The sequence below is a fragment of the Myotis lucifugus genome, unplaced genomic scaffold (genome assembly GCF_000147115.1).
Source record: "Myotis lucifugus unplaced genomic scaffold, Myoluc2.0 scaffold_49, whole genome shotgun sequence".
NCBI classification, from domain to species: Eukaryota; Metazoa; Chordata; class Mammalia; order Chiroptera; family Vespertilionidae; genus Myotis; species Myotis lucifugus.
This window is the reverse complement of record NW_005871097.1, coordinates 4585449-4610409: the sequence shown is the minus strand read 5'-3', so window position 1 is coordinate 4610409 and position 24961 is coordinate 4585449. Positions and strand designations below refer to the sequence as shown.

Here is a 24961-nt window from a genome sequence, read left to right as displayed (position 1 = left end):
AGATTGAATATGGACTTGAAGAAGAAAGGGCACAGTGCGGGCTATGGGACAGGGAATCTCACATACAACCTCACCAGAGACAGGCCCTGGGAACAACATTTTGAATGCTCTGGAAAGGTAGTTCTCAGGTTTCCTGTTCATCAGAATCACCAGAGAGGGCTTTTTAAATGAAACAAAGATGGCTGAACCAGAGTCACTGGTTTACTGGGTCTGGAGTGAGGCCCAAGAATCTACATTTGTATGCTAGGTCACACTGATGCTTCCGACCTTGAGAACTACTGCTCTAAAACTGACTTCTTCTTCCTTCTTTCTTTCAACAGGGAGGTCCCTTGAAGGGTTGGTGGGAAAACAAATGCTCAACAACTTTACCTCTCTTAGCAGCTTCATGGATGGGAGATGCCAGATCACATGCAGGGTGGGGGCTGGCTCCATACTGCAGAAGCAAATTCACACATTCCTGGCTGCCACTGACACAAGCATTAAACAAGGGAGTGTGCCAGTCTGTGGTAACGCCATCCACCTGTAATGAAAAGCTCCACAATGCAGACAAAGCAATGGGGTGTCCTGCATTCAAATCTACACTCCACCACTTCCAAGCTGGTATTTTAACTTCTCTGAGCCTTAAATTCCACAGCCACAAAATGGAGGCAAAAATATGAAATTCCATGAGGTTGTTGTGAAAAACTGAATGAGGCATGGAATGTAAGGCACCCAGAAAGTTGCTGAGTGCTCTGTCTCCTTCATGCCCTCCCCAGGAACGCAAACTTGGAAACCAGTTAGGATCATTTCAATACCTTACAAAGTAACCTCTTTATTTTAAACATTCCATCCTAGACCCATGCCACGTCAATCCAGTGTCTTCACAGCAGCCAGAGTAACCTTCCAAAATTGTTAAAAAAAATTTTTTTTAAACACGACCTTCATACAAATAGAGAGTGAACACAGGCCAAATATTTTTTTCTCAATTCATCCATTAATGAGGGAACCAGGAAGATGGTAAGGCTGGCTGAAAGGAGAATTTATGTAAGTCATTCAATGGAATGCTGAAATCAATTTGCTAGACACAAAACTGATTAATGCCCTATTGGGGTATAAAAGTATAATCTTTGGGGATATTTTTTCTAATGTTGGAAATCAGACAGAAACCTACAAATTAGCATCTCTCTTCACAGGGTTTGGGCTATCATTGAATAGGAAAGAGCAAAGCCAAATGCAGATGCATTTTCCTATATTGTTAAGAAATTCTTTGGTGAACTGTTAAACAATAATATTGTGAGACAAGGCCAGGACCAGTGACAAAAGACACTCAGGGGTATAAAATTTAAGGAGACAGCCACTCCCAGGGTCACAAAAGAGCTGCATGCCTCTAAAAGTGGACAGCTCTTTAAAGTTTGTGTCGTAGGCACCTCTCTTGCCTGTCCTTAGTCATGGCCCTGTTTACAAGTTTTGGGTGCTCTTCCTTAACCAAATATAAATCTGATGATGCACTCTCCTCTAGCTCTCTATTGCTGTCAGGACAAAGCTCATTTTCTTGGCATGGACAACAAGGGTGTTTGTATTCTGACCCATCACACCCACTTTATTCTCCTGCTATAAGGAATGATTTGAAATCACAGAAATGTGCTTTTCATTTCCAGGCCTTTGCATTTGGTATTCCCAGTGGAAAGGAAGCCCAGCATTTTCCCCAACCCACCATTTAGCTGAGTAACTCCTATAGGTCCTTGGGGTTTCAGCTTAGACATCATTCATTTCCTACAGGAAGCCTGTTTTGACTCTCTCCCCGTCAGAAATAATGGGTTGGGAGCACGTCTATGTGCTCCCAACAACCCCCTTACAATTAACACTTAGTACACTGTAGTTTGCAAAAAGGCCACAGATTCTCTGCATTGTATGCAGTGTGGCTTTGCAAGTCTTCATAAGATGGAGACTATTTTTTCCAGTCCTTGAATCTGGGCTTGCCCATGTGACTTTCTTTGGCTGATGGGACAGTAACAAATGTGTTACAAGCAGAGACCTTGCCCTCTTTTGCTTCCCTTGGAATCCCTGCTACCATGTAAACAAGTCCAGGCAGCCTGCTAAAAGATGAGAGACCACATAGAGATGTTTCTGGCTCCCCAGACATCTCAGCTAACCCAGTCAAGGTTACCATGAACTAGCCTGCTCCAGCCAATCTATCAGCTAATCTCAAATGCATAAGTAAGCCCAGCTGAGGTCAGCTGAACCATCCCAGACCAAAAGAGCTGTCCAGCCAACACAAGGAATTGTGTCGTCTTAAGCCATTAAGTTGGGGGGGTTCACTACACATCAAAAACTAATGAATAAAAATAGTGTATTGTAAATGCTTTCTGTGGCTGAGATGCTATTTCCTCTCTCGAGCATACAACCATACTATATTTCCCAGCCTCCCTGGCAGTTAGATTGGCCTGAGTTCTGGCCAATGGATGTGGGCAAAAGTGATCTATGTTACTACCTAGACTTGTTTTAAAAGTTTCTATGAACAAATCTCCACATCTTTTCAACCACCTGGAATGGAGATTACCCCAAGAGCACACACGGAAGCCACTTGTTGAAAATAGTGGAGCAGGATGGAAGAAGCCTGTATTCCTGAATAACCCTTGGGAAAGAGCCACCCACCTGGCAACACCCACACTGGAATTTCAGTTGAGCAAAAAACAAACTTTCGTTGTGTTAGGCTACTGTTCATCTATTGAAGCAGCTAGTGTTACAGCCGTTTAAAACACCTGTTTATTGGGTTGTCTCCTCATTTAGTTTAAGAGTTCCTAAAAGTCTTATCCACAGTTAGGTATATAATAAATGCTCAATACATGCTCAATAAATATAATAAATGCTGGTTAAGAGAATATGAGAAAGTCATATACAATTTTCAGATCAGATTTTCCTATCACTTTTGAGCATGAGAAGACTTAGTTAATGGAAGACTTACTCAAATTAAATGGCTTTGTCTCCTTCTTCCTCTAGGATCTCTCATTATGCTATCCTGATTCTCATTCTCCAAATAATAATCATATACTGTATGTATTTCAATCCTTGAAATAGCACAATAAGTTACACAACTCTTTGTTATTTCTTCCATTTTTAAGATGTAGACTCTAAAGTTCAAACAATAAGTAACTCGTTCAAGTTTTCAATGTTAGTAAATGGTAGAGATGGCCTAGGACAGTGATGGCGAACCTATGACACGCGTGTCAGAGGTGACACGAGAACTCATTTTTTTGGTTGATTTTTCTTTGTTAAATGGCATTTAAACATATAAAATAAATATCAAAAATATAAGTCTTTGTTTTACTATGGTTGCAAATATCAAAAAATTTCTATATGTGACACGGCACCAGAGTTAAGTTAGGGTTTTTCAAAATGCTGACACACCGAGCTCAAAAGGTTCACCATCACTGGCCTAGGACCACTACTCGGATCAGAAGCCAAATGTTGTGTGTTTTCTACAAATATTTCACTACCTTCAAGCCATTAGAATTAAGACAGAAATCTAACAGCTATTTAATAGTACTGAGTATCAAAGAGAATGAGATAGACAGGAACTATTCCTTTCTAGCTGAAAATTCGGTACATCTATTGCTAACGCAGACAAGCTAGATGGACATAATACTTTTGAAAAACATCCCTCTTCACATTTCAAATCAGGCTAATCAAAAATGCTGGGAATTATTCTGAAGGGATAGAAATAGTAATTTTTCATTCATGGTTTCTAAGATGTTATTTGAGCAGCACTTACCTCAGCTCCATGCTTCAATAAAATGGATGCACAAGCGGGATGACCTCCAAGACAGGCCTCATGGAGTGGGGACACACAATCTGCTGTGATGATGTTCACACCCCACCCCTGGAGGAAGGAACGTGAGCAGAATAAGGGGATTTATTCATGTTTATTGTATATGCAAAGCATCAGTTCTGTTAAGGTTGGTTTTCAGCCAGGAATCCAGTACTATGACAATTCTTTTAAAAGTTCACCTGACTCAAAATCTGACAGTATACAATGATGCAGAAAAACAAAAACAAAAAAGGATCTTTCATACTGCTGATGGGAATGTAATATGATACAACCATTCAGGAAAAGTTTGACGGTATCTATTAGAGTTGATGATATAATACTTAGGACCCAACAATTTGACTTTTAGGTACCTATACTCAAGACTGACTTTCATTTTGCTCTCTCTCTCTTGTCCTCTCACTTGTTGGCTTATTGTTTTGATGAGCTCCACGGCAAGGAATTATTCCTGCAAGTACTCTTGCATTGTTGGGCTTGCCCTGCTATGTTCCAGTCTTTTGCCATGAGAAGAAAATATCTCGTGTAGTGCTGGGGGCCAGCCCCAGCGGTCCAGGGGTTCCCAAAGGTGTGGACGGAGTCGGCGAAGAATGTTTTACACAGAGACAGCGTTCAGAACTCTCTAGCTTTCCTTAGTCTCCGTGGATCTTCCCTGTGCCTGGCTGAGGCCACAGAGAGAGATCCCAAGGCAAGCTGAGCTTTTATTTTATAGTGAGAGGTAAACAAGGTAGTGGTTTCCATAGTTACACAGTTCTTGTGAGTTTCACTTGTTTACACTGTTCTTGTGAGTTTCACTTGTTTTTGTTCTTGTTGCACTTCCCTCAGCCCATTAGCTTCCCAGGTAAAATCTAGGGAGCGTTATAAGGTCAAGCCGAATTATGCTAAGAGGACTGTGCCCTCTAAGCTGGGAATTGTTTATGACTTTGCCCACAGATCAGTCTGAGGCTTAACCCTGTATCAGCTCCCCACAGTGTAGCCAGTGGTCAAAGAAGGATGGGAGACGTATGCAGCAGAGCTGCACCCAACCCACAGCTTGAAATAAACCCAGATTAGATCAGCTGATGTAAAGACTTGTTAGCAAGAAATGTTTATTGCATATGCCACTGAGTTTGAGGTGGCTTGTTACACAGGAAGATCTGACTAATGCAGATAGGTATTGGAATGCTCATTTTATAAAGGTAGAAATTCAGGTTCCACAAAGATAACTTGCCCAAATAATGAGATAGAGCTTAGATAAAGGCATAGTTCTGGCTGATGTTCAGTAAACGCATAAATTCTGAATATAAATGAGTATGAGTCCAATTTAATAAGTGACATATAAAAGCTGCAATGATCATTTTTCGTCCTATTAAAGTAAGGTAAATGTCACATTTTATCTGAGAAGAAGCTTAACTTCTTTTAGCTAGAGTTACTATCTATATTTCTACTTATAATAAGCTGTTGCTATAAAAAACAGGTTAAGATAGGGGCTTAGGGTAGTCTGAAAATTTTCTTTAGAAATTGCTTTCTACTAGGAGAGTTATTTATTCTAGAAAAATCCGTGAAATTGGAATTTGTTTTGAAAGCACATTTATTTTCACTAAACACTATCTGAAATGTATCATGTCCTTCAATTATTTATTCAACTATTGATGTAGACAACAAACCACAGTAGTAATAACAGTTTATAGGACTATCATGGAGAGGAATCACGGATAATTTTATTACATACCAATTCTTACAAATATTTAAAATAGCCACAATATATGTTCATCCTACTTAGAAATTATGGTAGTCATTAGAATCACCACTAAATCTTCTTTGATGCATTAATGAAGAAGTGTCACACATTCGTCATGTAATATGTTGATAGCTTTTCTCTGTATTATGTCTTATGTATTTAAAACATTAATCTGAGAAGGGGTCTATAGACTTTGCCAGACTGTCAAAGGGGATTATAGTCAGAAAAGGTCAGTCCTAACTGGTTTGGCTCAGTGGCTAGAGCTTCGGCCTGCGGACTAAAAGGTCCCAGGTTCGATTCCAGTCAAGGACATGTACCTTGGTTGCGGGCACATCCCCGGTAGGGAGTGGTGTGCAGGAGGCAGCTGATCGATGTTTCTCTCTCATCGATGTTTCTAACTCTCTATTCCTCTCCCTTCCTCTCTGTAAAAAATCAATAAAATGTATTTTAAAAAAAAGAAAAGGTCAAGAGCTCCTAATTTAAAAGATCTATTGTCTTTTTAGAAAACAGAACATACTGAACAAAAACTTTAGAATTTTGAATGGTGACTTAAAATTAATATCAAACTGGGCAGAGCTACTATCAACTGAAGATTCAATAGAACTACTAACATTTTAGGCTCGATAATTTTTTGATGTGCAGAACTGCTCTGTGCAATGTAGGATGTTTAGTGGCATCCCTGGTCTCTATCTGCTATATGCCAGTATCACGCTACCATACCCACTCCCAGTAGTGAGCACCAAAAATGTCTCCAGACATTGTCAAATGTCCCTTATGGGGCAAAATCACTCCAGTGAAGAACCAAAATTACATGATAATTTTAAAGAACATAGTCTATATTGAATAAAGTAAAGACAACTTAAATGCACTAATTTCCCCTTTATTCATTTAATAGATACTTATTATAGTACCTATTATGTGCATAGAATTGTGCTAAATTCTAGTATTATGCCAGCCTCCAAATTTTAAAAATGGTTGAATAGGATCAGATTTGCCTCACTTTGCTGAGGAATTTATATTTTAATATCAGACTATGATTTTTTTCTCAGTGTGGTGAGCAATAGGATGTGCTTAATGTTTATCTTTTTTTTCTCAAAAAGCTACCTACCTGGCTGATGAGACGCCTCAAAGAGAGCAGACGCCCATTGATTGCAGCTTCATGCATTGGAGACCAATCAGACTCAACACCTGTATGGAAAGGGAGGAACAGGTTACATCCAGCTTATGTACTTTAGACTGGAGGCTCATCCTTGTCCATCAAATAAGAGCCTAATGGGCATTATTGGTTGGAGTCCATCAACCAAAAGCCCTATCAGGACTTCAGCATTTCTCCCCTTTATTGATGTTTTTTGTACACAGTTTATTAGAAATGTCTAGGTGGCTAAAGAACTACATCCAGTATCCAAACTAAGGACAAAAGAGGTAGAGTGGGATGACAGATGGATTACTGTACTTCCATTTACACACTGATTTCAAATGGTCCATTTAGTTAAGTTAGAGCTTCACTAATTACCAGCATTAATGTGTTAAGCTGCGGTTGCCAGTCTAGTTTCCTACATGAAATACAAACTTTGGCATCTCAGCAAACAGTGCCATATACTAATAGTAGTAATCAGGTAATTACATACACCATTAGGTATGGAATCAAATCTAAATCTACATCTATACCTCCTGTCCCAGTATCAAGTGCAAATCAGAGCTCAGTCTGACTTGTAACAGGGACATTATTTACTTCCAAAGGCAGTGTGCTAAGGTGGTTAAGAGAAAGATCTGGATTCAGATCCACTTGATTTCTTCTGAGCTGTGGGTCCCTGGACAGGCCCTAAGCTTCAGTTTCCTTCTCTGTGAAGTGAGAACAGCAGTATACTTAACCAAGGCTCAATACCTATTAGATACTATTATTATCATGCCCTAACACTAAACAGAGAGTCTTGATTACACCCCATAATCACTGCTATTTAAAATAGCATATTTGTTCCACAACCATTTGGAAGGAACACACATTCTTAGGAAGGAAGCCTGTAAACCCTATCCCCACACATTAAATGCTTTCCTCTTTCTAATTGAGTGTGGATCTAATCTGAATGAGGCACAGACATGAATTTTTCTTGTCTTAAACTGCGACTGATTTCCAGAACAAATGCAGGAAGTCAGAATGTGAAAAAGCTCTTCTGAGCTTGCTTTAGCTCCAGCTCTGCCCACTTCAGTTCCAGCTCTGCCCACTACTGCACACAGAAAAGGCAGAGTGGTCTAATGCCAGTGACATCTTGTAAAGGAATTGCTGTTTCCTAAAAGCTGAGACCTGGAGAACCTGGGTAGTTACTGATGCTTTGCAAGTTGAAAGGCCATAAAGAAAGAGGCAAGAATGCTTTGTACTTGACACGTGTTGGCTGAGGTCTGCCTGCTCCATAGAGCTAGCAATGTCCCGGAAAATCTGTCCCAGTGAGCAAATTACCATCTTCCCAGATGGATTCATGGAGCATGTAATAGGTAAGGGGAAGCTGACTGAGTCTACCTACAAACTGCCCATCCAATGCTTTCCTTCTGAGCTCACTGATGTGCATGAGGCACCTTAAGAAAGTGGTTTTTCCTACCTCAAAAAACAGGCTCAGTAGAAACCCAGTCTCCTCAAAGCCTTCTGAGTTTCTTACTTCTCTCAGAAAAAAAAATATTGCTGCTTCTAGCACTTAGAGCAGAGGTCCTCAAACTTTTTAAACAGGGGGCCAGTTCACTGTCCCTCAGACATTCCACACATGCGCACTGCAGGCCTGGGACGAGTCAGCTGCTAAGCAAGGACAGGCAGCGGCAGCAAAAACACCCGGCGGGCCGGATAAATGTTTTCGGCGGGCCGCATGTGGCCCGCGGGCCGTAGTTTGAGGACCCCTGATTTAGAGCCTACAATCTACACTGCAGAAACAGAAATATTTCTTTCTCAATTAGAATTAAAGGACAACTAATGCTGCCCTATTGGTGCTAATGCAAAATACCATCCACACCAAATCTTGTGAAAAGAGCCAAAAACGTAAAAAGGTTTTGAAAATCAGTTGTAAATAGATTTGCAAATGGACCCTAATAGATCACCGTGTGTGATGAGTAATCTGTTTTTCCTTCCAAGTGCTCAGCTGCCACACTTCTCAACCTTTCTTAAGGCAACCTCAGGTAATTAGAGGTGACAGACTAAACAGTCCAGACAGGTAATTTGGGTCCTAAATGGCAAATCTGTTTAGATTTCATTAAAATGATGCAATTACATTATCAAGTGTAGACAAAAATGGGCTTTACTTTCTATTCATTCATCATGGAATCATTACTCCTTCTATTTAGTGTAAATTAAGAATTATGTACTTCTTGAAGAGAAAAAAAGCTACCTGAGGTCTTGTACCCCTGCTTTAGAATGTAGCATTTACAGAGCACAGACATATGTGTCTTTGAGAAGCACCGGGCATTGTCCTGATACATGTGGTAGAGGTTGACAATATCTATCTAACAGCTTTATTGAGTTCTAATTCACATTCTGTACAATTCACTCATTTAAATCTACAATTCAATGGTTTCTAGTACATTCAGAGTAGTGCAACCATCACCACAGTCAATTTCAGGACAACTTTATCTTCCCCAAAAGAAACCCTTGCCCATTAGCAGTCACTCCCCATTTCTAACTCACCAACCCCTGGAAAACATTGGTCTCTTTTCTGTCTCTATGGATTTACCTATTCTGGACATTACATATAAACATAATCATACTAGAGGCCCGGTGCATGAAATTTATGCACAGGGGGGGTGCATCCCTCAGCCCGGCCTGCACCGTCTCCAATCTGGGACCCCCTCGGGGGTTGTCTGACTGCCAGTTTAAACTGGCAGTCAGACATCCCTCTTGCAATCCGGTACCGCTGGTTCCTAACCGCTTGCCTGCCTGCCTGCCTGATCGCCCCTAACTGCCTCTGCCTGCTGGCCTGATTTCCCCCTAACTGCTCTCCCCTGCTGGCCTCATCGCCCCTAACTAACTGTTCTCCCCTGCTGGCCTCATCGCCTCCTAACTGCTCTCCCCTGCCAGCCTGATTGCCCCTAACTGCCTCTGCTTTGGCCCCCACCATTGTGGCTTTATCCAGAAGGACATCTGGAAGAGGCTAAAGTCCTTGTATACATTTGAGATGAATTTTGCCTTTACAAGGACCAAAGGCAAAATTCATCTCAAATGTATACAAGGACTTTAGCCTCACGGGTCACTGAACAATTGAATGATTACATGAAAATTTAAAATTGTGACAATGAAAGGCTGATATTTTTCTAGCATTGAGAGCATGAATTATGTATGTATATATGCATATACATATATGTGTGTGTGTTTGTATCTATATATGTACGTTTATATGTATATATACACATACCAGTATATGTATATGTATAGTTTAGCAAATGGTATAATTTGCAACAAGGGTTAGTACACACACTTTAGCTCTTGAAAAACACTGAAGAGATATCCGAGAGATTTTTCTCCAGGGTTTTCTAGAGCCCACACCCCAAGCAGGCAACTCATGTAAAGTAAACCCAGAAGCTGCCTTGCCTGCCTTCCTGCTGATAACTGGAAAGAGGAAAATCAATGGGAAAGGGGACATTTTCCTACCAGAACACGGGCGATGCTCACAGTAGGAGACTATGGAAGAAAGGGAGATTCAAGGTCACAATCCCCTTTCCACTGACGCCAAACTCTTTGAAACTCAAGAGCCATGATCAGTATAGAACACATTATCCAAGCCCTTGATGTACCAGTATGTTAAAGATTCTTCCCCAGCGTTTGTTCAGCCAGGGTCTATTGGTTTTACCACCAAAAAATAGATACTAAATGAGGTCAGTGGCAATACCATAGATCCAAAATGGGGCAGGAAGCTGTCCTAACAAAAACACTGCATAAGTCCTCCAATTAGTGCCATTAAACTTACCTTTCTTTCAAATTGAGTCTCCATCAAACCCTGCAGCACATTAGAAAGGCTGCCGCTTCATTTTTGTTGTAATTTCTGTAATCATTTTTTAAATTTCCATTATTTCAGAAGAGATTTAAAATGCACTAATTGGTACATTCTAAAAAGAGCTATTAAAGAAGCTCCGAGAGCCCCCAGTGATGCCAACAGAAGCATAAATGTTTCCATCCTAAGAAACCTTTTGCAAGGTCAAGGGGGAAAAAAGAGATGCTCCAAGAGAGTGGAAACATTTGCCTTCAGTCTTTGAAACGTGAAAGGGTAGGGCAGTGGTCAGCAAACTGCGGCTCGCGAGCCACATGCAGCTCTTTGGCCCCTTGAGTACGGCTCTTCCACAAAATACCGACTTCTGCGCATGGGCCACGAAGTTTCAATCACACTGTACGTGCGTGCCCGCACATGGTATTTTGTGGAAGAGCCACACTCAAGGGGCCAAAGAGCCGCATGTGGCTCGCGATCCGCAGTCTGCCAACCACTGAGTTAGGGTCATTCCTACCCTATGCGATTCAGACCCTGCCCTGTAATCGTTCCCCAGCCTCAGTCCCACATCATCAGGCTGTGCATTGGCCATTGGAACTTTTATGGTCAAAACAGATCTCCCTTCCTCATTCTGCTAGCAAGCAGCTCCCCCTCCCAACTTCTCTTTTGTCTAGCCCTCTTATCTGACATTAGTTTAGGCTTGAAAACTTTACAATTTGGGCTGCTTTCTCTCCTTTAGCCCTAATATTTAATAAAGCAACATAGTCTGATTTATCTTTCTTTTGAAATGATCACTCATATTTTCCCTTTCTCTGTCATTTCTAAGTTTGATCCAAATGTGAGGTTCATGCTTGGATTAGTGCAATGGTTCTCAAGGTGTAGTCCCCAAATAGCACGATCAGCATCACCTTTTATAAATGCAGATTCTCAGCCTTATCCCAGACCTACCACTGCATCAGAAGCCCTGGGGGTGGGGCCCAGCCTCTGCATCTTATCACACCCTCCAGGGATGCTGGTGCACATGAGAGTTTGAGAACCTGTGGGTTAGCGCAAGAATTTCCCGTGATCCTACCATAATCCATCCTGATTATGGCTACCAGTTTCTTTTACTACAGTCTTAATTATTGCCGGATCCCTGTTCCAGAATCACTGATGGCTCCCAATTCTCTGCCTCATAAGCTAACTCTGCCACCTACCTTTTGAAGTTTCATTATTGGGCTTCATCTCTCCAAACTTGTTCTCACTAGACTTTCTAAGAAACTGCATTCTAGTTGTGACAGTGTGGTCACTTTAAGTATTTTTATTGATTTTTACAGAGAGGTGGGAGAGAAAGAGAGAAACATTAATGATGAGGAAGAATCATCGATCAGCTGCCTCCTGCACGCCCCCTACTGGGGATCGAGTCCGCAACAAGGTACATGCCCTTGCCGGAATCGAACCCGGGACACTTAAGTCCACGGGCTGACTATCCACTGAGACAAACTAGTTAGGGCTGTGTTCACTTTTTAAGTATTGTATTTTGAAGTATATTTACACCTGTCCACCCCCACCCCACTCATCCAGCCCCAACCAGGGTTTGGATTGGGACCTTTAGAAACCCTCAAAAGTGAAAAGTGTTTGTCACCTCTCTCTCATATGAAAATAAACATAATACTTAGCTGTAAAATAATCCTGTGGAAGTCAACCACTAAATTACTGATTCTTTCCCATATTGATTGGTTTACTATTTCGCAAATATATTTATCAAAATCATTTTAAAAAGTGATTTTCGGTGCCACTCTGCTTTTTACTGATCCAAGTCTATGCTCAACCCAGATGATTAATCCAGTTCTGCCTTTGCGGATCCAAATCCCACTCACTGTTAAGTGTTCTGCTCACTTTACAAGCAAAATGGGAAAAATGAATGAATGAATGAGCAGTCTTATCTGTTCAATTAATTCAGAGGAAAAGCATTTTGTGTCTTATTCGGGTTTTTCCCCCTTTCAGCACTTATATAGTAGGAAATTAATAAGTTCTAGCTGACTGCAGGGTCCCTGCTTACTGATTGCAAGTGTTATGAGCAGTCTACCAGGGTGCTGGATATAATAATCTTTTCTCAAATGCCTCCACCATTTTTCAGAATACTTTCAGTTAGCAGGAACCTGATGAATTCTCACAGGAAATGACTGTTTCCTGGAGGTGTAGACTCTATACATTAGCAAAGACACCACCTGACAGGTGATAATCATTCCTGTAAGATTTGTCCCCAAAGTTTTTTAAAAATAAGGTTCCTTGTATGTTTTAAATATATTTTTTTATTGATTTCAGCCAGGCAGGGAGAGGGAGAGACAGAAACATCAATGGTGAGAGAGAATCATTGATTGGCTGCCTCCTGCACACCCCCCACTAGGGATGGAGCCCACAACCTGGAAATGTGCCCTGACCAGAATTGAACCGTGACCTCCTGGTTCATAAGTCGACACTCAACCACTGAGCAACACCATCCGGGCAAGGTTCCTTTTAAAGTGAATCAATCACTTTAGTGCTCAATGTTTGAACATGCTTTATTAACCCAGCCCCACGTCAATTCCAAATACCAAAAAACTTCTTAATAAATGTTTTGGCAGTAAAAATGTTTCTATTTATAAGTAACTTTTAAACCCCCAATGTAATGTGATATATTTGACCTTTGGAGTTAAAGTTTTTACCAGAAAATAAACACTGACAGCTCTCTATGGTCTATAGGACTCTGTAGATATTGCTGGACACATTTTTGAACAATTGTGTAAAGAATATATACTAGCAAGCCGTGTGCATCTGCCTAGCAAACTGCCCCATGGACATATCTACTAATGAGCCACTAAAATTGCCCAGCCCTCTTCTCTCCCTCTCCATTAACCAACCTCCCCAGCACTCTGATTTCACAACCCCTAGACTCACCTCCCATCAGTGGATTTGAGAGAAACCTGGTGGCAGAAAAGTCTCCTAGATCTGAGGGCTTGCTGCCAATCCTGCTTGGTGGTTCGCGATCCATTGTGCTCTCCTGGGTCAGTCAAGCTCCCTGTTCCACTTCAGTTGGTCAGGAAAAGTCCAAATTCCAGGCTCCCCCGGCTCCTGGGAAATTCCAGTGCAGTGGCTGGCTGAGCTGCACCGTCCTGGTCAGATGGTAGGAATAGCCGTCTGCAACAGAGAAAAGAACAGGCACAGTAATCTGAGTACTACCTGTGGTTGTTCTCTCTCTCTCTCTCTCTCTCTCTCTCTCTCTCTCTCTCTCACACACACACACACACACACACTCAGATACACGCACCACCTAGCTCTCTGGAGGCTGGCTAAAGCCCACAACAGCCCCCTAGCCCCAAGTCTATAAAGCTGCTGATGTCACGTCCTTTCTAAAACTGAGACCAATCAGTGAGGAAGGCTTGGGGTTATCAGGAAGGAAACTCACACTTTGTAACTTTTGGAGAGCGAAGGAACAGGGTGGGGGTGAAGGAAACCTTGTTCCTGGCTGCAGCCTCATTCCCCTGCTGGGATCCTTTCGTTATTTGGGGGCTTCCTGTTGAGACAAGTCCCAGAACCCAAGAGCAGACAAAGCTGGTGTTGCTGCAGCCCTGCTGAACTGCTTGCACAGCAACATGCCCAGTACGCCCTGGCCATCTGCACATGTGGTTTCAATTTTTCTGGGAGTTTCTTATGGGAAAATGTGTCTATATGCTACAAACATGCAAACTTAGAAAGAACTTTTATTTTCTTCCTTCCAACTGCAAGGATTTCATTAAATGCCCTATATCACCCTTCCTCCACACATTATACATTAACTTCTAAGTAAATAATTAATGGTTACTATTGAAAAATGGATTGCTGGCTGGCATGGGGGCATGAAAGAAGCCTGCTATGTTATTGTTAATTATAAAGTTTTAGTTTTTGAAAGTCTTGCCTTTACAAAATATTTGCTTTTTGTACATGTGTCTTTGCAGATATGCCCTGCTTCGCCACACCTCTGGGTGCTGGTTCTAGCTGACGGGCATCCCTAGACTCCAGCTACTCCTCTTCCAGAACGGAGTTTTGCTTCCCCATCAGGGAAGACTGAGTGAATATCAAGCAGAGTCTGGCTGTGAAATGATTGCAGAGTAGCCTCACTGTTTCAGACTTATGGATCCTCAGTTGAAAAACATGGTGGCCATTGTTAGCAGTTTGAGGAGAGTCATTTATATTTCGTAATACATTTCCATGTATACATATGTATACATATACATTTATCCCCTTATAATTTTCACATAATTGTAATTATCTAACCTAATAATAGACAAACATGGTAATTGACTATACCTCCCATTGGCTAATCAGTGTGATATGCAAATTAACTGCCAACAAAGGTGGCGGCTAATTCGCATACTGCAGACAGGGCAGGCCAGCGCAAGCCGCCATCCAGCCCCTGTGTGCCACCTAAGCCCTGCCCCCAGCCGGGATCCCCGTGTGCGGCCCTGGGCAGAGGGGTTTGGTGGAGTGAATGCGCTGCCTAAGCCCCGCCCCCAGCCGGAACCCCTGTGTGCAACCCTGGGTGGGCAGGACCCCCGTCTGCAGCCCTGGGCGGAGGGGCTTGGCGGTGCGATTGGCCCAAGGAAGCCCTATTCTTGCAGGAATCCTCCTGCAACGAACTTCTAGTATTATCATATAGTTCTATGTTTTTTTACACTTACTTTGTCTTGGAGCTCTTTACATTTCAGCACATAGAACTATGTCCCTGTTTTTAGTCACCACTGGAAGTATCCCATATTGTTCCAAAAGTATTTTATCATTTCCATAAGATGGAGGTAGAATGTTACCATTTTATTTATGACTAGAGGCCTGGTGCACAAAAATGTGTACACTCGGGGGGGTCCCTCAGCCAGGCCTATGCCCTCTTACAGTCTGGGACCCCTCGAGGGATGTCCATCTGCTGGCTTAGGCCCACTCTCCAGGGGATGAGGCCTAAGCTGGCAGTCACATATCCCTCTGGCAGCCCAGGACCCCTCAGGGGATGTCCACTTGCCAGTGGGGAGCAGGTCTAAGCTGCAGTCGGACATCCTTAGCACTGCTGAGGAGGTGGGAGAGGCTCCCACCACCACCGCTGTGCTGGCAGCCATCAGCTTGGCTTGTGGCTGAGCAGAGCTCCCCTGTGGGAGCACACTGACCACCAGGGGGCATCTCCTGCATTGAGCACCTGCCCCCTGGTGGTCAGTGTGTGTCATAGTGACCAGTCATTCCCAGTCGTTCTGCTGTTAGAGTCAATTTGCATATTACCCTTCTATTATATAGGATTACAAAAATACTGAGTCCCTATTTCCTTACATGTAGAGTTCTGCACACATGCAAATATTTCTGGAGGAGAGATTCCTAAGAGTGGAAATACTGAGTCAAAGGTGTGTTCATATACGTGATAATTTCTCTAGAACTAAAGACACACACAGGAGTACAAATCAAAATGAAGAATTCTGAACGAGATTAGTAGATGTGTTACTGATAATGTCCTGGTTGTGATATTGATAGTGGGGAAGGGCATGTAATAAGAATAGAGCCACAGTTGTCTAATAATCATTCACCTTACTAAGTATAGATGAGAAGTTTTCTTACAGACCCTGGGAAGCTGGAGGACGAAACAAGGCTGTAAAAAGATAAGATGCCTCAATGGGTCCATTATTCAGAAAAGAAATACATTTTGAGAACAGAACAAGGACAGGACATGATTTGATTCTGTTGCTGTTGCCAGAGCCTGACCCCCTCCAGTTTTCTCAGGAATGCTGACCATGCTCTGGTCCCAGGAACGGGCTGAGCTGCTTGCAACATCATAGAAGATTAGCCACCTTGTTATCGGACTTTGAGCTCCTGAAAGCCGGACTGCAGACCCTATCCTCCCCTTTCCATGTTACACTTTGCAGCTCGCAGCTACACGTAGCTATCTTCTTCCTCTTATGTATATAATCAACCAACCAGCAAGAGGGGTCAGAGCAGAATTTCCAGAGTGACCAACTGCTCTCCCCATATTGCCCGCATTATTGGAATAAACACTCATATATGATTCAACCTTGTCTCTGCTTAATTTGGCTCAAGTTGTGACAGGCGACCTCAGACCCATTGTGCCCAGTTTCAATATTATACTACAGTTTTGCAAAAGTAAAACTGGGCAAAGCCACAGGAGATCTTTTTATATTATTTCTAACAACTGCATGTGAATTTACAATGATCTCAATAAAATTTTCAATTTGAAAGAAGGGTGTCCACTTAAAATTGAGATCAGCACTGCCAAATTGCCCTTCAACTCTATTTGCAGAATTAACTGAGAAGTCCATTAGCATATACATGGTTCACCACTCCAACAGGAAAGATATGAAGAACAATAAAACATGCATTTGGCAAAGAAGGAGAAATTTACTCCCAACTAGATTGTATGACAAGGAGTTAACAAAGGGGCATAATGGAGGAGCTGGATGCCATCACCCTTCTTTCTGAGTAAAATCTTCATAGTACAGCTTCTTTATTTACCTTTAATTAAATTCCAAGAAGATAAGGTTGTTCCATACTCAAATTTAAGTCTGTTGTCCAAAATGACAATAAAGATTTCCAGGTTGTTCCCTTAGTACCTGAGAGGGAGTTAATCAGCTTTTAATCTTATTATATTTATAATGTTGATCAATACTTGTAAATATTAGAGGATGGGAACTATTTTTTTTAACCATTTCTTTTAGTTGGAAATTAGAAAACCATTACAATAGAAGCTCATGCATTTTTAAAGATCTGTCTGAGGATAAAGTTGAATTATGTAAGTATGAGCTGTGCTTATAGAAAAATAGTTACAATGAGCCACAAGAAAACAATCTTACCAACTTCTAGTCAGTCCTCGATGTTTTATGTCTACATGTTCAGGAAACTTGGCCCAGGTTAGGTAAGAATTATGGCCTGCAGCAGCATAAGGCCACAGTCACTTCTTATCTAGTGCAGTCCTAACACTAGCTGCATCCTCATCCCCACCCCTCACCTAGCTGTCCATGGCAGACATCATTAATGGTGACTCTTTCCTCTTGAGGCCTTGGGAGGCCTTGAACGTCACCTCCAATCAGCCAAAGCTGGCCCAGGAGCTGAAACCCCTTGTCATTCTAGTCAGCAATTTTTCTAGCACAAAATCTCTAAAACCTAAAAGGAATACATTTCCTCTGATAATTTGGAATGAACTACTTTTCCAGAACAAATCCCATCTGTTTCAGTTGTTCTCACATAACTGGCTCTGCACAGAGATATCTTATGTTGCTACTTTTAAAAAGCAACATCATTCATTACAAAGCAGTCACTCATTCCTATTCCATCTAGCTGTATAATAAGACTCGAACAGGAATATGTTTTTAAAAACCTGGCATGATGAAGTATTCTTGAGGAAAAAGGCAAATAAAAATTGAGAGATAGTCTACATAACAATGGATCTGGACTCTTCAAAAATGTCAATGGTGTGAAGGACAAAATGGGGGAGGCTTTCTAGATGAAAGGAGAATAAAGAGACTTGATAACTAAATGTAATGCATAAGCTTTTACTGGATCCTGATTTGGGGGGGGGGATAGGGGACAAGGCATAAAAGACATCAGTGCCACAATCATGGGAACTTAAAATGGACATATATCAGATAATCATAGTACATCAATGTCAAACTTCCTGCATGTGGCCACTGCACCAAGTTATGTAGAAGAATCTCTGTGTTCTTGGGAGATGCACACTGAAGTGTTTAGTGCAGGGCCATGTGGGAGCATGACACAAATGGAGAAATGTGCGCCCCTATGTGCACATTTTGCATCAAAAAGTTAATGCAGGCTCTACAACCAAAACACATGAGTATATATAAAGCCCACACTGCCCAAACCGTTTGAAAGCCATTGTCATTCTTCTAAAACCCAACAGCTACATGTCCCAGCACCGCAGGCTGATTGGAAACACTATTATCATTGTACAGTTATGCAGGGTGATAAAACAAACAACAGCTTCTCTTTAAAATTTTTAATGTTATAGTCATCACGGGCTTTTTTATTTAACACTGAATTTTAAAATATTGCACTAAAATATTTATTCTGATGAATGAGTTTTTTGGTGACCCTTTAAATTTTCTGCCTCACTCACCTCATCCTAATCCAAGCTCTGGTAAAGAATCATGAGGCCCATGGTTTATTCACAAAAGGTTCATTTAGAAAATATTTTATATGTATTAATTACACATGTGCTTACATATATATATTATGTAGGTGTGTGCACACACATGCATATACTATGTTTATGTACATACAAATATTCATTGTATTATTCTTGCAATTTTTCTGTAAGCTGAAAAATTTTCAAGATACAACAATGGTAAAGGAAGAATAATTAATAAATGGAAACAAAAACCTGGTATAAAATTGTTTCAGGTTAGCCCTAACTGGTTTGGCTCAGTGGATAGAGCGTCGGCCTGCGGACTGAAAGGTCCCAGGTTCGATTCCTGTCAAGGGCATGTACCTTGGTTGCGGGCACATCCCCAGTAGGGGGTGTGCAGGAGGCAGCTGATCGATGTTTCTCTCGTCGATGTTTCTAACTCTCTATCCCTCTCCCTTCCTCTCTGTAAAAAATCAATAAAAAATATTTCTAAAAAATTGTTTCAGGTTAAACTCATATTACTATTTGAAGTTGCTATTCTGAGTGTGACCATGTATTCATCCTAGTACTCTGCTAAAGAAAAAAGATGATATATTCTGTATGCAAATGCCCATGCAGGAGCGGCCCCTGGCAATGATTTGTGATGGGAGAAGAGAGCACCCCGCCCCCACAAGCTGTGACTATTCAAGGTTTATCCCTCACCATGACAGCTTCAGGCAATGTCTCTGAAACATCAGCTGTTCTCTTTGTGTTAAGTGCATAAAAACTTCTTGCAATGAGTATTGTTACTGAAAAATGAATCATCTGTAAACCTCAGGTTTATGTGACATGGCAACATTAGAAATATCAGGAAGAAGAATTACTTTGGGAAAAACAGTTCCTTAGTAAAATGAACAAAAACAACAAAACTTAGAGATGTTGAATGACATACCCAACCATATAAACAACTTAAAGGATTTTAAAAGAATTGAAGCTTAAATCTTCAAGTGACACAGGTAAACTTATTCTTTTAAATAATGAGTCAAAGCAGATGATGGATACAGTCAAATAAATAATGAATGGATACATGCTACAGAGACACATGGTATATGAATAAGTAATATTGGGTATTTGGTAATTAAAATATTTTCCCTTCCCTCTGAGGTTCAACAGTCTGTTCATGCTTCTATGTCTCTGGGGTCTATTTTTCCCCCTCAGTTTATCTGGTTACTTAGATTCCACATATGAGTGAAACCATATGATAGTTGCCTTTCTCTGACTGGCTTATTTCACTTAGAAGGCAGGGGAGGGTAGGTGGAAAGATATCAACCAATGAATGTGTATGAATACATGCACAGATAATGGGGTAGTGAGGGCCTGGGCAGGGGCGGGGGAGTGAAAGGGGGGAACGGGGCTGAGCTGGAAGAGATTAATGGGGGGGGGAGGACTTACATAATACTTTCAATAATAAAGATTAAAATAATAAATACATAAATAAATAAATAAATAAATAAAGGGGACAGAGACAGAAAAAAATCATTTTTCTCTTAAAATGACTCATTTTGTGTATATATAAAATGGTTTTTGAACGATTATTTTATTTTTTTAATATATTTTATTGATTTTTTACAGAGAGGCAGGGAGAGGGACAGAGAGTTAGAAACACGGAGAGAAAAATATCAATCAGCTCCCTCCTGCACACCCCCTACTGGGGATGTGCCCGCAACCAAGGTACATGCCCTTGACCACAACCGAACCTGGGACTCTTCAGTCCACAGGCCGACGCTCTATCCACTGAGCCAAACCGGCTGGGGTGAATGATTATTTTAAATAGTCTTCTTAATAAATACCACTTTAAACACTGTCTAAGAAACAGCATTACCACGGGCAGCCGTCAGAGCGCAGGCCTACCTGGCCGCTTCGTCCGCGTGCGGGCTGTGCAGAGGACTCGGGCTCACCGGAACCTCCAGAGGTGTCCTGTGGACTCCCACTGGCTCCCTCAGATGTGCGGGCACCGTGTCCGGTGTCGGCAGATGGGCTGAGGACAGCAGCAACTGCAGGCTTCCCGGCGGGGGTCCTGCAGCCTCCGTCTCCCCTACTAACAAAGACGGTGCAGAGGGCGGCTCTTGAACCCAGTGCACCAAGTTAGAAGATGATTGGACAGGGCCCCAGCCCGCAAAAGCTAGAAAGATGATTGGACAGGGCCCACCCTAGACTGGCAGGGAGCCTATGGGGGTCGCCTCAACTGGCCAAGATGGCGCAGGGGCGGTTCTTGCACCAGTGCACCAAGTTAGAAGATGATTGGACAGGGCCAGCCCGCCAAAAGCTAGAAAGATGATTGGACAATATCCACACTAGACTCACAGGGAGTCTCCCCAACTGACCAAGATGGCGCAGGGGGCGGTTCTTGCACCCAGCACGCCCCCCCCCCCAAAAAAAATGATTGGACAGGGACTCAGCCCGCCAAAAGCTAGAAAGATTAAAATAATAAAGATTAAAATAATAAATAAATAAATAAATAAATAAAGGGGACGGAGACAGAAAAAAATCATTTTCCCTTAAAATGACTCATTTTGTGTATATATAAAATGGTTTTTGAACGATTATTTTATTTTTTTAATATATTTTATTGATTTTTTACAGAGAGGAAGGGAGAGGGACAGAGAGTTAGAAACATCAACGAGAGAGAAACATCAACGAGAGAGAAACATCAACCAGCTGCCTCCTGCACACCCCCTACTGGGGATGTGCCCGCAACCAAGGTACATGCCCTTGACCGCAACCGAACCTGGGACTCTTCAGTCCACAGGCCGACGCTCTATCCACTGAGCCAAACCGGCTGGGGAGAATGATTATTTTAAATAGTCTTCTTAATCAATAAATACCACTTTAAACACTGTCTAAGAAACAGCATTACCGCGGGCAGCCGTCAGAGCGCAGGCCTACCTGGCCGCTTCGTCCGCGTGCGGGCTGTGCAGAGGACTCGGGCTCACCGGAACCTCCAGAGGTGTCCTGTGGACTCCCACTGGCTCCCTCAGATGTGCGGGCACCGTGTCCGGTGTCGGCAGATGGGCTGAGGACAGCAGCAACTGCAGGCTTCCCGGCGGGGGTCCTGCAGCCTCCGTCTCCCCTACTAACAAAGACGGTGCAGAGGGCGGCTCTTGAACCCAGTGCACCAAGTTAGAAGATGATTGGACAGGGCCCCAGCCCGCCAAAAGCTAGAAAGATGATTGGACAGGGCCCACCCTAGACCGGCAGGAAGCCTATGGGGGTCGCCTCAACTGGCCAAGATGGCGCAGGGGCGGTTCTTGCACCAGTGCACCAAGTCCCCCCCTGCTGTAGACCAGCAGCCCGCCAAAAGCTAGAAAGATAACTGATCAAAATGGTGCAGGGGGCGGTACTTGCACCCAGCATGCCCCCCCCCCAAATGATTGGACAGGGACTCAGCCCGCCAAAAGCTAGAAAGGTGACTGGACAGGACCCAGCAGCATCCCTCCCCCCACCCCCACTGCTGTAGACCGGCAGGGAGCCTCTGGGAGACTCAACTGATCAAGATGCCGCAGGGGGCAGCTCTTACACCAAGTGCATAAAAAGCTAGAAATATGATTGCACAGGGCCCTAGCAGTCCCCCTAGGCTGCTCTAGACCAGCAGAGATCCTCGGAAGCCTCCTCAACTGGCCAAGATGGCGCAGGGGGCGGTTCTTGCACCCAGCAAGTCAAAACCTAGAAAGATGAATGGCCAGGGCTCCAGCCCGCCAAAAGCTAGAAATATGATTGGACAGAAAAAGAAACACCTCCTTTCCCTACCCTTGTAAGAATAGCAGCCTTGAGCAGGAAGGGGAAATGGTCTCTGAGACAGGAGTCCACCGTTTTGTGCACCAGCATCTGTCTCATGAGTTTGGCTCTCATTGTGGCCAGCCGAACTCACGTTTTCAGTTACAATACTTAAAACATTTAAAAACATTTCTTAAAATACAAAGTTCAAGCTAGTGTCATTTATAATAGCAAGAAATTAGAAATAAGTATCCAGCAATATGGAAATAGCTAAGGAAACGATACAACCATTTAAAAGGATAGTTCAACGGATTTGAAACTTAGAAAATCATTGCAATATGGTTTATTGGAAAACCAGAAATCAAAAATACTTTCAGAATAGGATTGCTATATTAAATCAGGCAAAGAAACAAAAAATAAAACAATACCACGATGTACTGAAAAAAGTCACTAAAAGTTTAATAGTAAAAATTAATAAATATTAGATATGTACATGAATAGTTCTTTTTAAATGAAGTCACTCCACCAGTCTTTGCTTAATTACCTTATCTAAAAATAGTAGCTCTCTCTATTACTCTTTACCCTAATCTGCTTTATTTTACTTATCAATTCTGAAATGATGATATATATGTACATGTTGCTTATTTCCTGTTGCCTCTACTAACACATGAAGTATACTTTTCACAGCCTCAAAGAGTGTCTGGCATATACTAGATGCTGAGTAAAAATGTGTTGAATGACTTGAGAAGTTAGCCTATGGCACTTCAAATATGATTGAAATTGAAAAAAAAAAGTACACCATTTGTGGAATAAAACATATCACATCCTGTGAAAAATGAAATAATTTCTATTGTGTTAAAAACCCCCCAAAGAAAGCAATATAACCTCACATAAACCAGATGATTCCTCTGATGGTCTAATTCTAGCTTGATGGATGTAGGTTTTAAAGTGAAATTAAAGACTGCCTCCTGACCAATCTCTAAATTCATAAATCATAAAACACTGACCGCAGCACTCTGAGAAGTAGGCACTGGGACCTGTTCTGCTTCCACATATTTCTGGAACCAGAGGAGCAGTTCTGGAAAGTGGTCTCTTGAGACTCAGTTCCGGATTGGAGTGTCCCACTCCACACACACAGACACACATTCACACATACAGACACACACACCTACCAGAGTTGGGAGGTCCATACACATGATTCGTGAGATCCATGGTCTGCAGATTCAGGAAGTGGATGGAACGGAAGGATTCTGTAGTTCCTTGGGGTCACAGATAGACTGAATACCCTAGGACACCCTGAGACTTAACACAGAGCTCAGACATTCAGCAAGAAACAGGTTGACTAAAAAAATGCCCTCAGGATAACACTTTGAAGGTACAAAGCCTCTAATTCCTGAATGTTCCATGATATGTATTTTATTTATTTTTTGGCTCTTCTCAGTTTATTGCATGAAGGAGCTACACTAGTCCAAGTTAAAAGCAGACCCCAAATGCTCACATTTTACAAGCTGTGAAGTTTTTAAACTTGTGACAATGGACAGAAAGGAAATTCTACTCATTGCAATAAAATCCTCACTTTAGCTTCAGTGAGCCAAAAGCACTTAAAACCCATGAACCTTGCCGTAGCCGGTTTGGCTCAGTGGATAGAGCGTCGGCCTGCAGACTGAGGGGTCCCAGGTTCGATTCCAGTCAAGGGCATGTACCTTGGTTGCGGGCACATCTCCAGTGGGGAGTGTGCAGGAGGCAGCTGATCGATGTTTCTCTCTCACCGATGTTTCAAACTATCTTTCTCCCTTCCTCTCTGTAAAAAAAAATCAATAAAATATATTTTTAAAAAACCATGAACCTTCAGCTGGTTATCCTTAGCCAGTTCAGTCTCTATGAGGAATCAGAATTTGTTCTTGTGGTTGTAACCCTGTAGCTGAGTTATTTCTCCATATATTATGGATGTTCAAATACAATACCATTGCAGGCAAATTTCTTCTTAGAAGCCTTCACTAGTTTCTTTTTATCATCATCATCAGCAGCAATCCCTTGGACAGTAGTAAGGGTCTCCCTGCTGCTCCTCTGTTGAATTCTTATCCTATATAATAAAAGCCTAATATGCAAATCAACTGAACAGCGGAATGACTGGTGGAATGACCGGTTGCTATGATGTGCACTGACCACCAGGGGGCAGATGCTCAATGCAGGAGCTGCCCCCAGCCTCCAGGCCAGGAAGGCGGGTGCCAGTGGGGGCCCCCCGATCACAGTGGCAGAGCAATTGGGGGGCAGGGCCAGCGAGCAGGCTGGTGCTGCCCCCCGTTTGCCCTGCGGGTCACCTACCACAGAGGGAGGCGACCGGCGGCTGCAGGGCTGGCAAGCAGGCGGTGCCAGGCCAGCCAAGGGGGGTGCCAGCAGAGGCCCCCCCCCCCGATTGCTCCGCCAGTTGCCCCACAGATTGGCCCTGATTGCCAGCCAGGCCTAGGGACCCTACCCATGCACAAATTTCATGCACCGGGCCTCTAGTATAATCAACCCTCAGTGCCAGCAGGAAGCAGATCATCACCCTTACTTGCATCATCAAAGGAATCAAAAGAGTGGAGGTTGTGGATAGTGGACAT

At 42.5% G+C, this 24961-nt stretch overlaps 1 protein-coding gene and 1 pseudogene across 1 annotated transcript in view; both read right to left on the bottom strand.

The window, feature by feature from the left end:
- Positions 1 to 13980, bottom strand: part of ASB9 (ankyrin repeat and SOCS box containing 9) — a 21068-nt gene extending 7088 nt beyond the window's left edge. The window contains exons 1-5 of the mRNA XM_014455726.2: positions 13905 to 13980; positions 13397 to 13636; positions 6631 to 6710; positions 3752 to 3859; positions 370 to 520 (exon numbers count right to left, since the gene is read on the bottom strand). Of these exons, the coding sequence (XP_014311212.1) occupies positions 370 to 520; positions 3752 to 3859; positions 6631 to 6710; positions 13397 to 13490 (433 nt within the window). The 5' untranslated portion in view covers positions 13491 to 13636; positions 13905 to 13980. The remainder of the gene's footprint in view (positions 1 to 369; positions 521 to 3751; positions 3860 to 6630; positions 6711 to 13396; positions 13637 to 13904) is intronic.
- Positions 13536 to 24961, bottom strand: LOC102436340 (annotated as a pseudogene).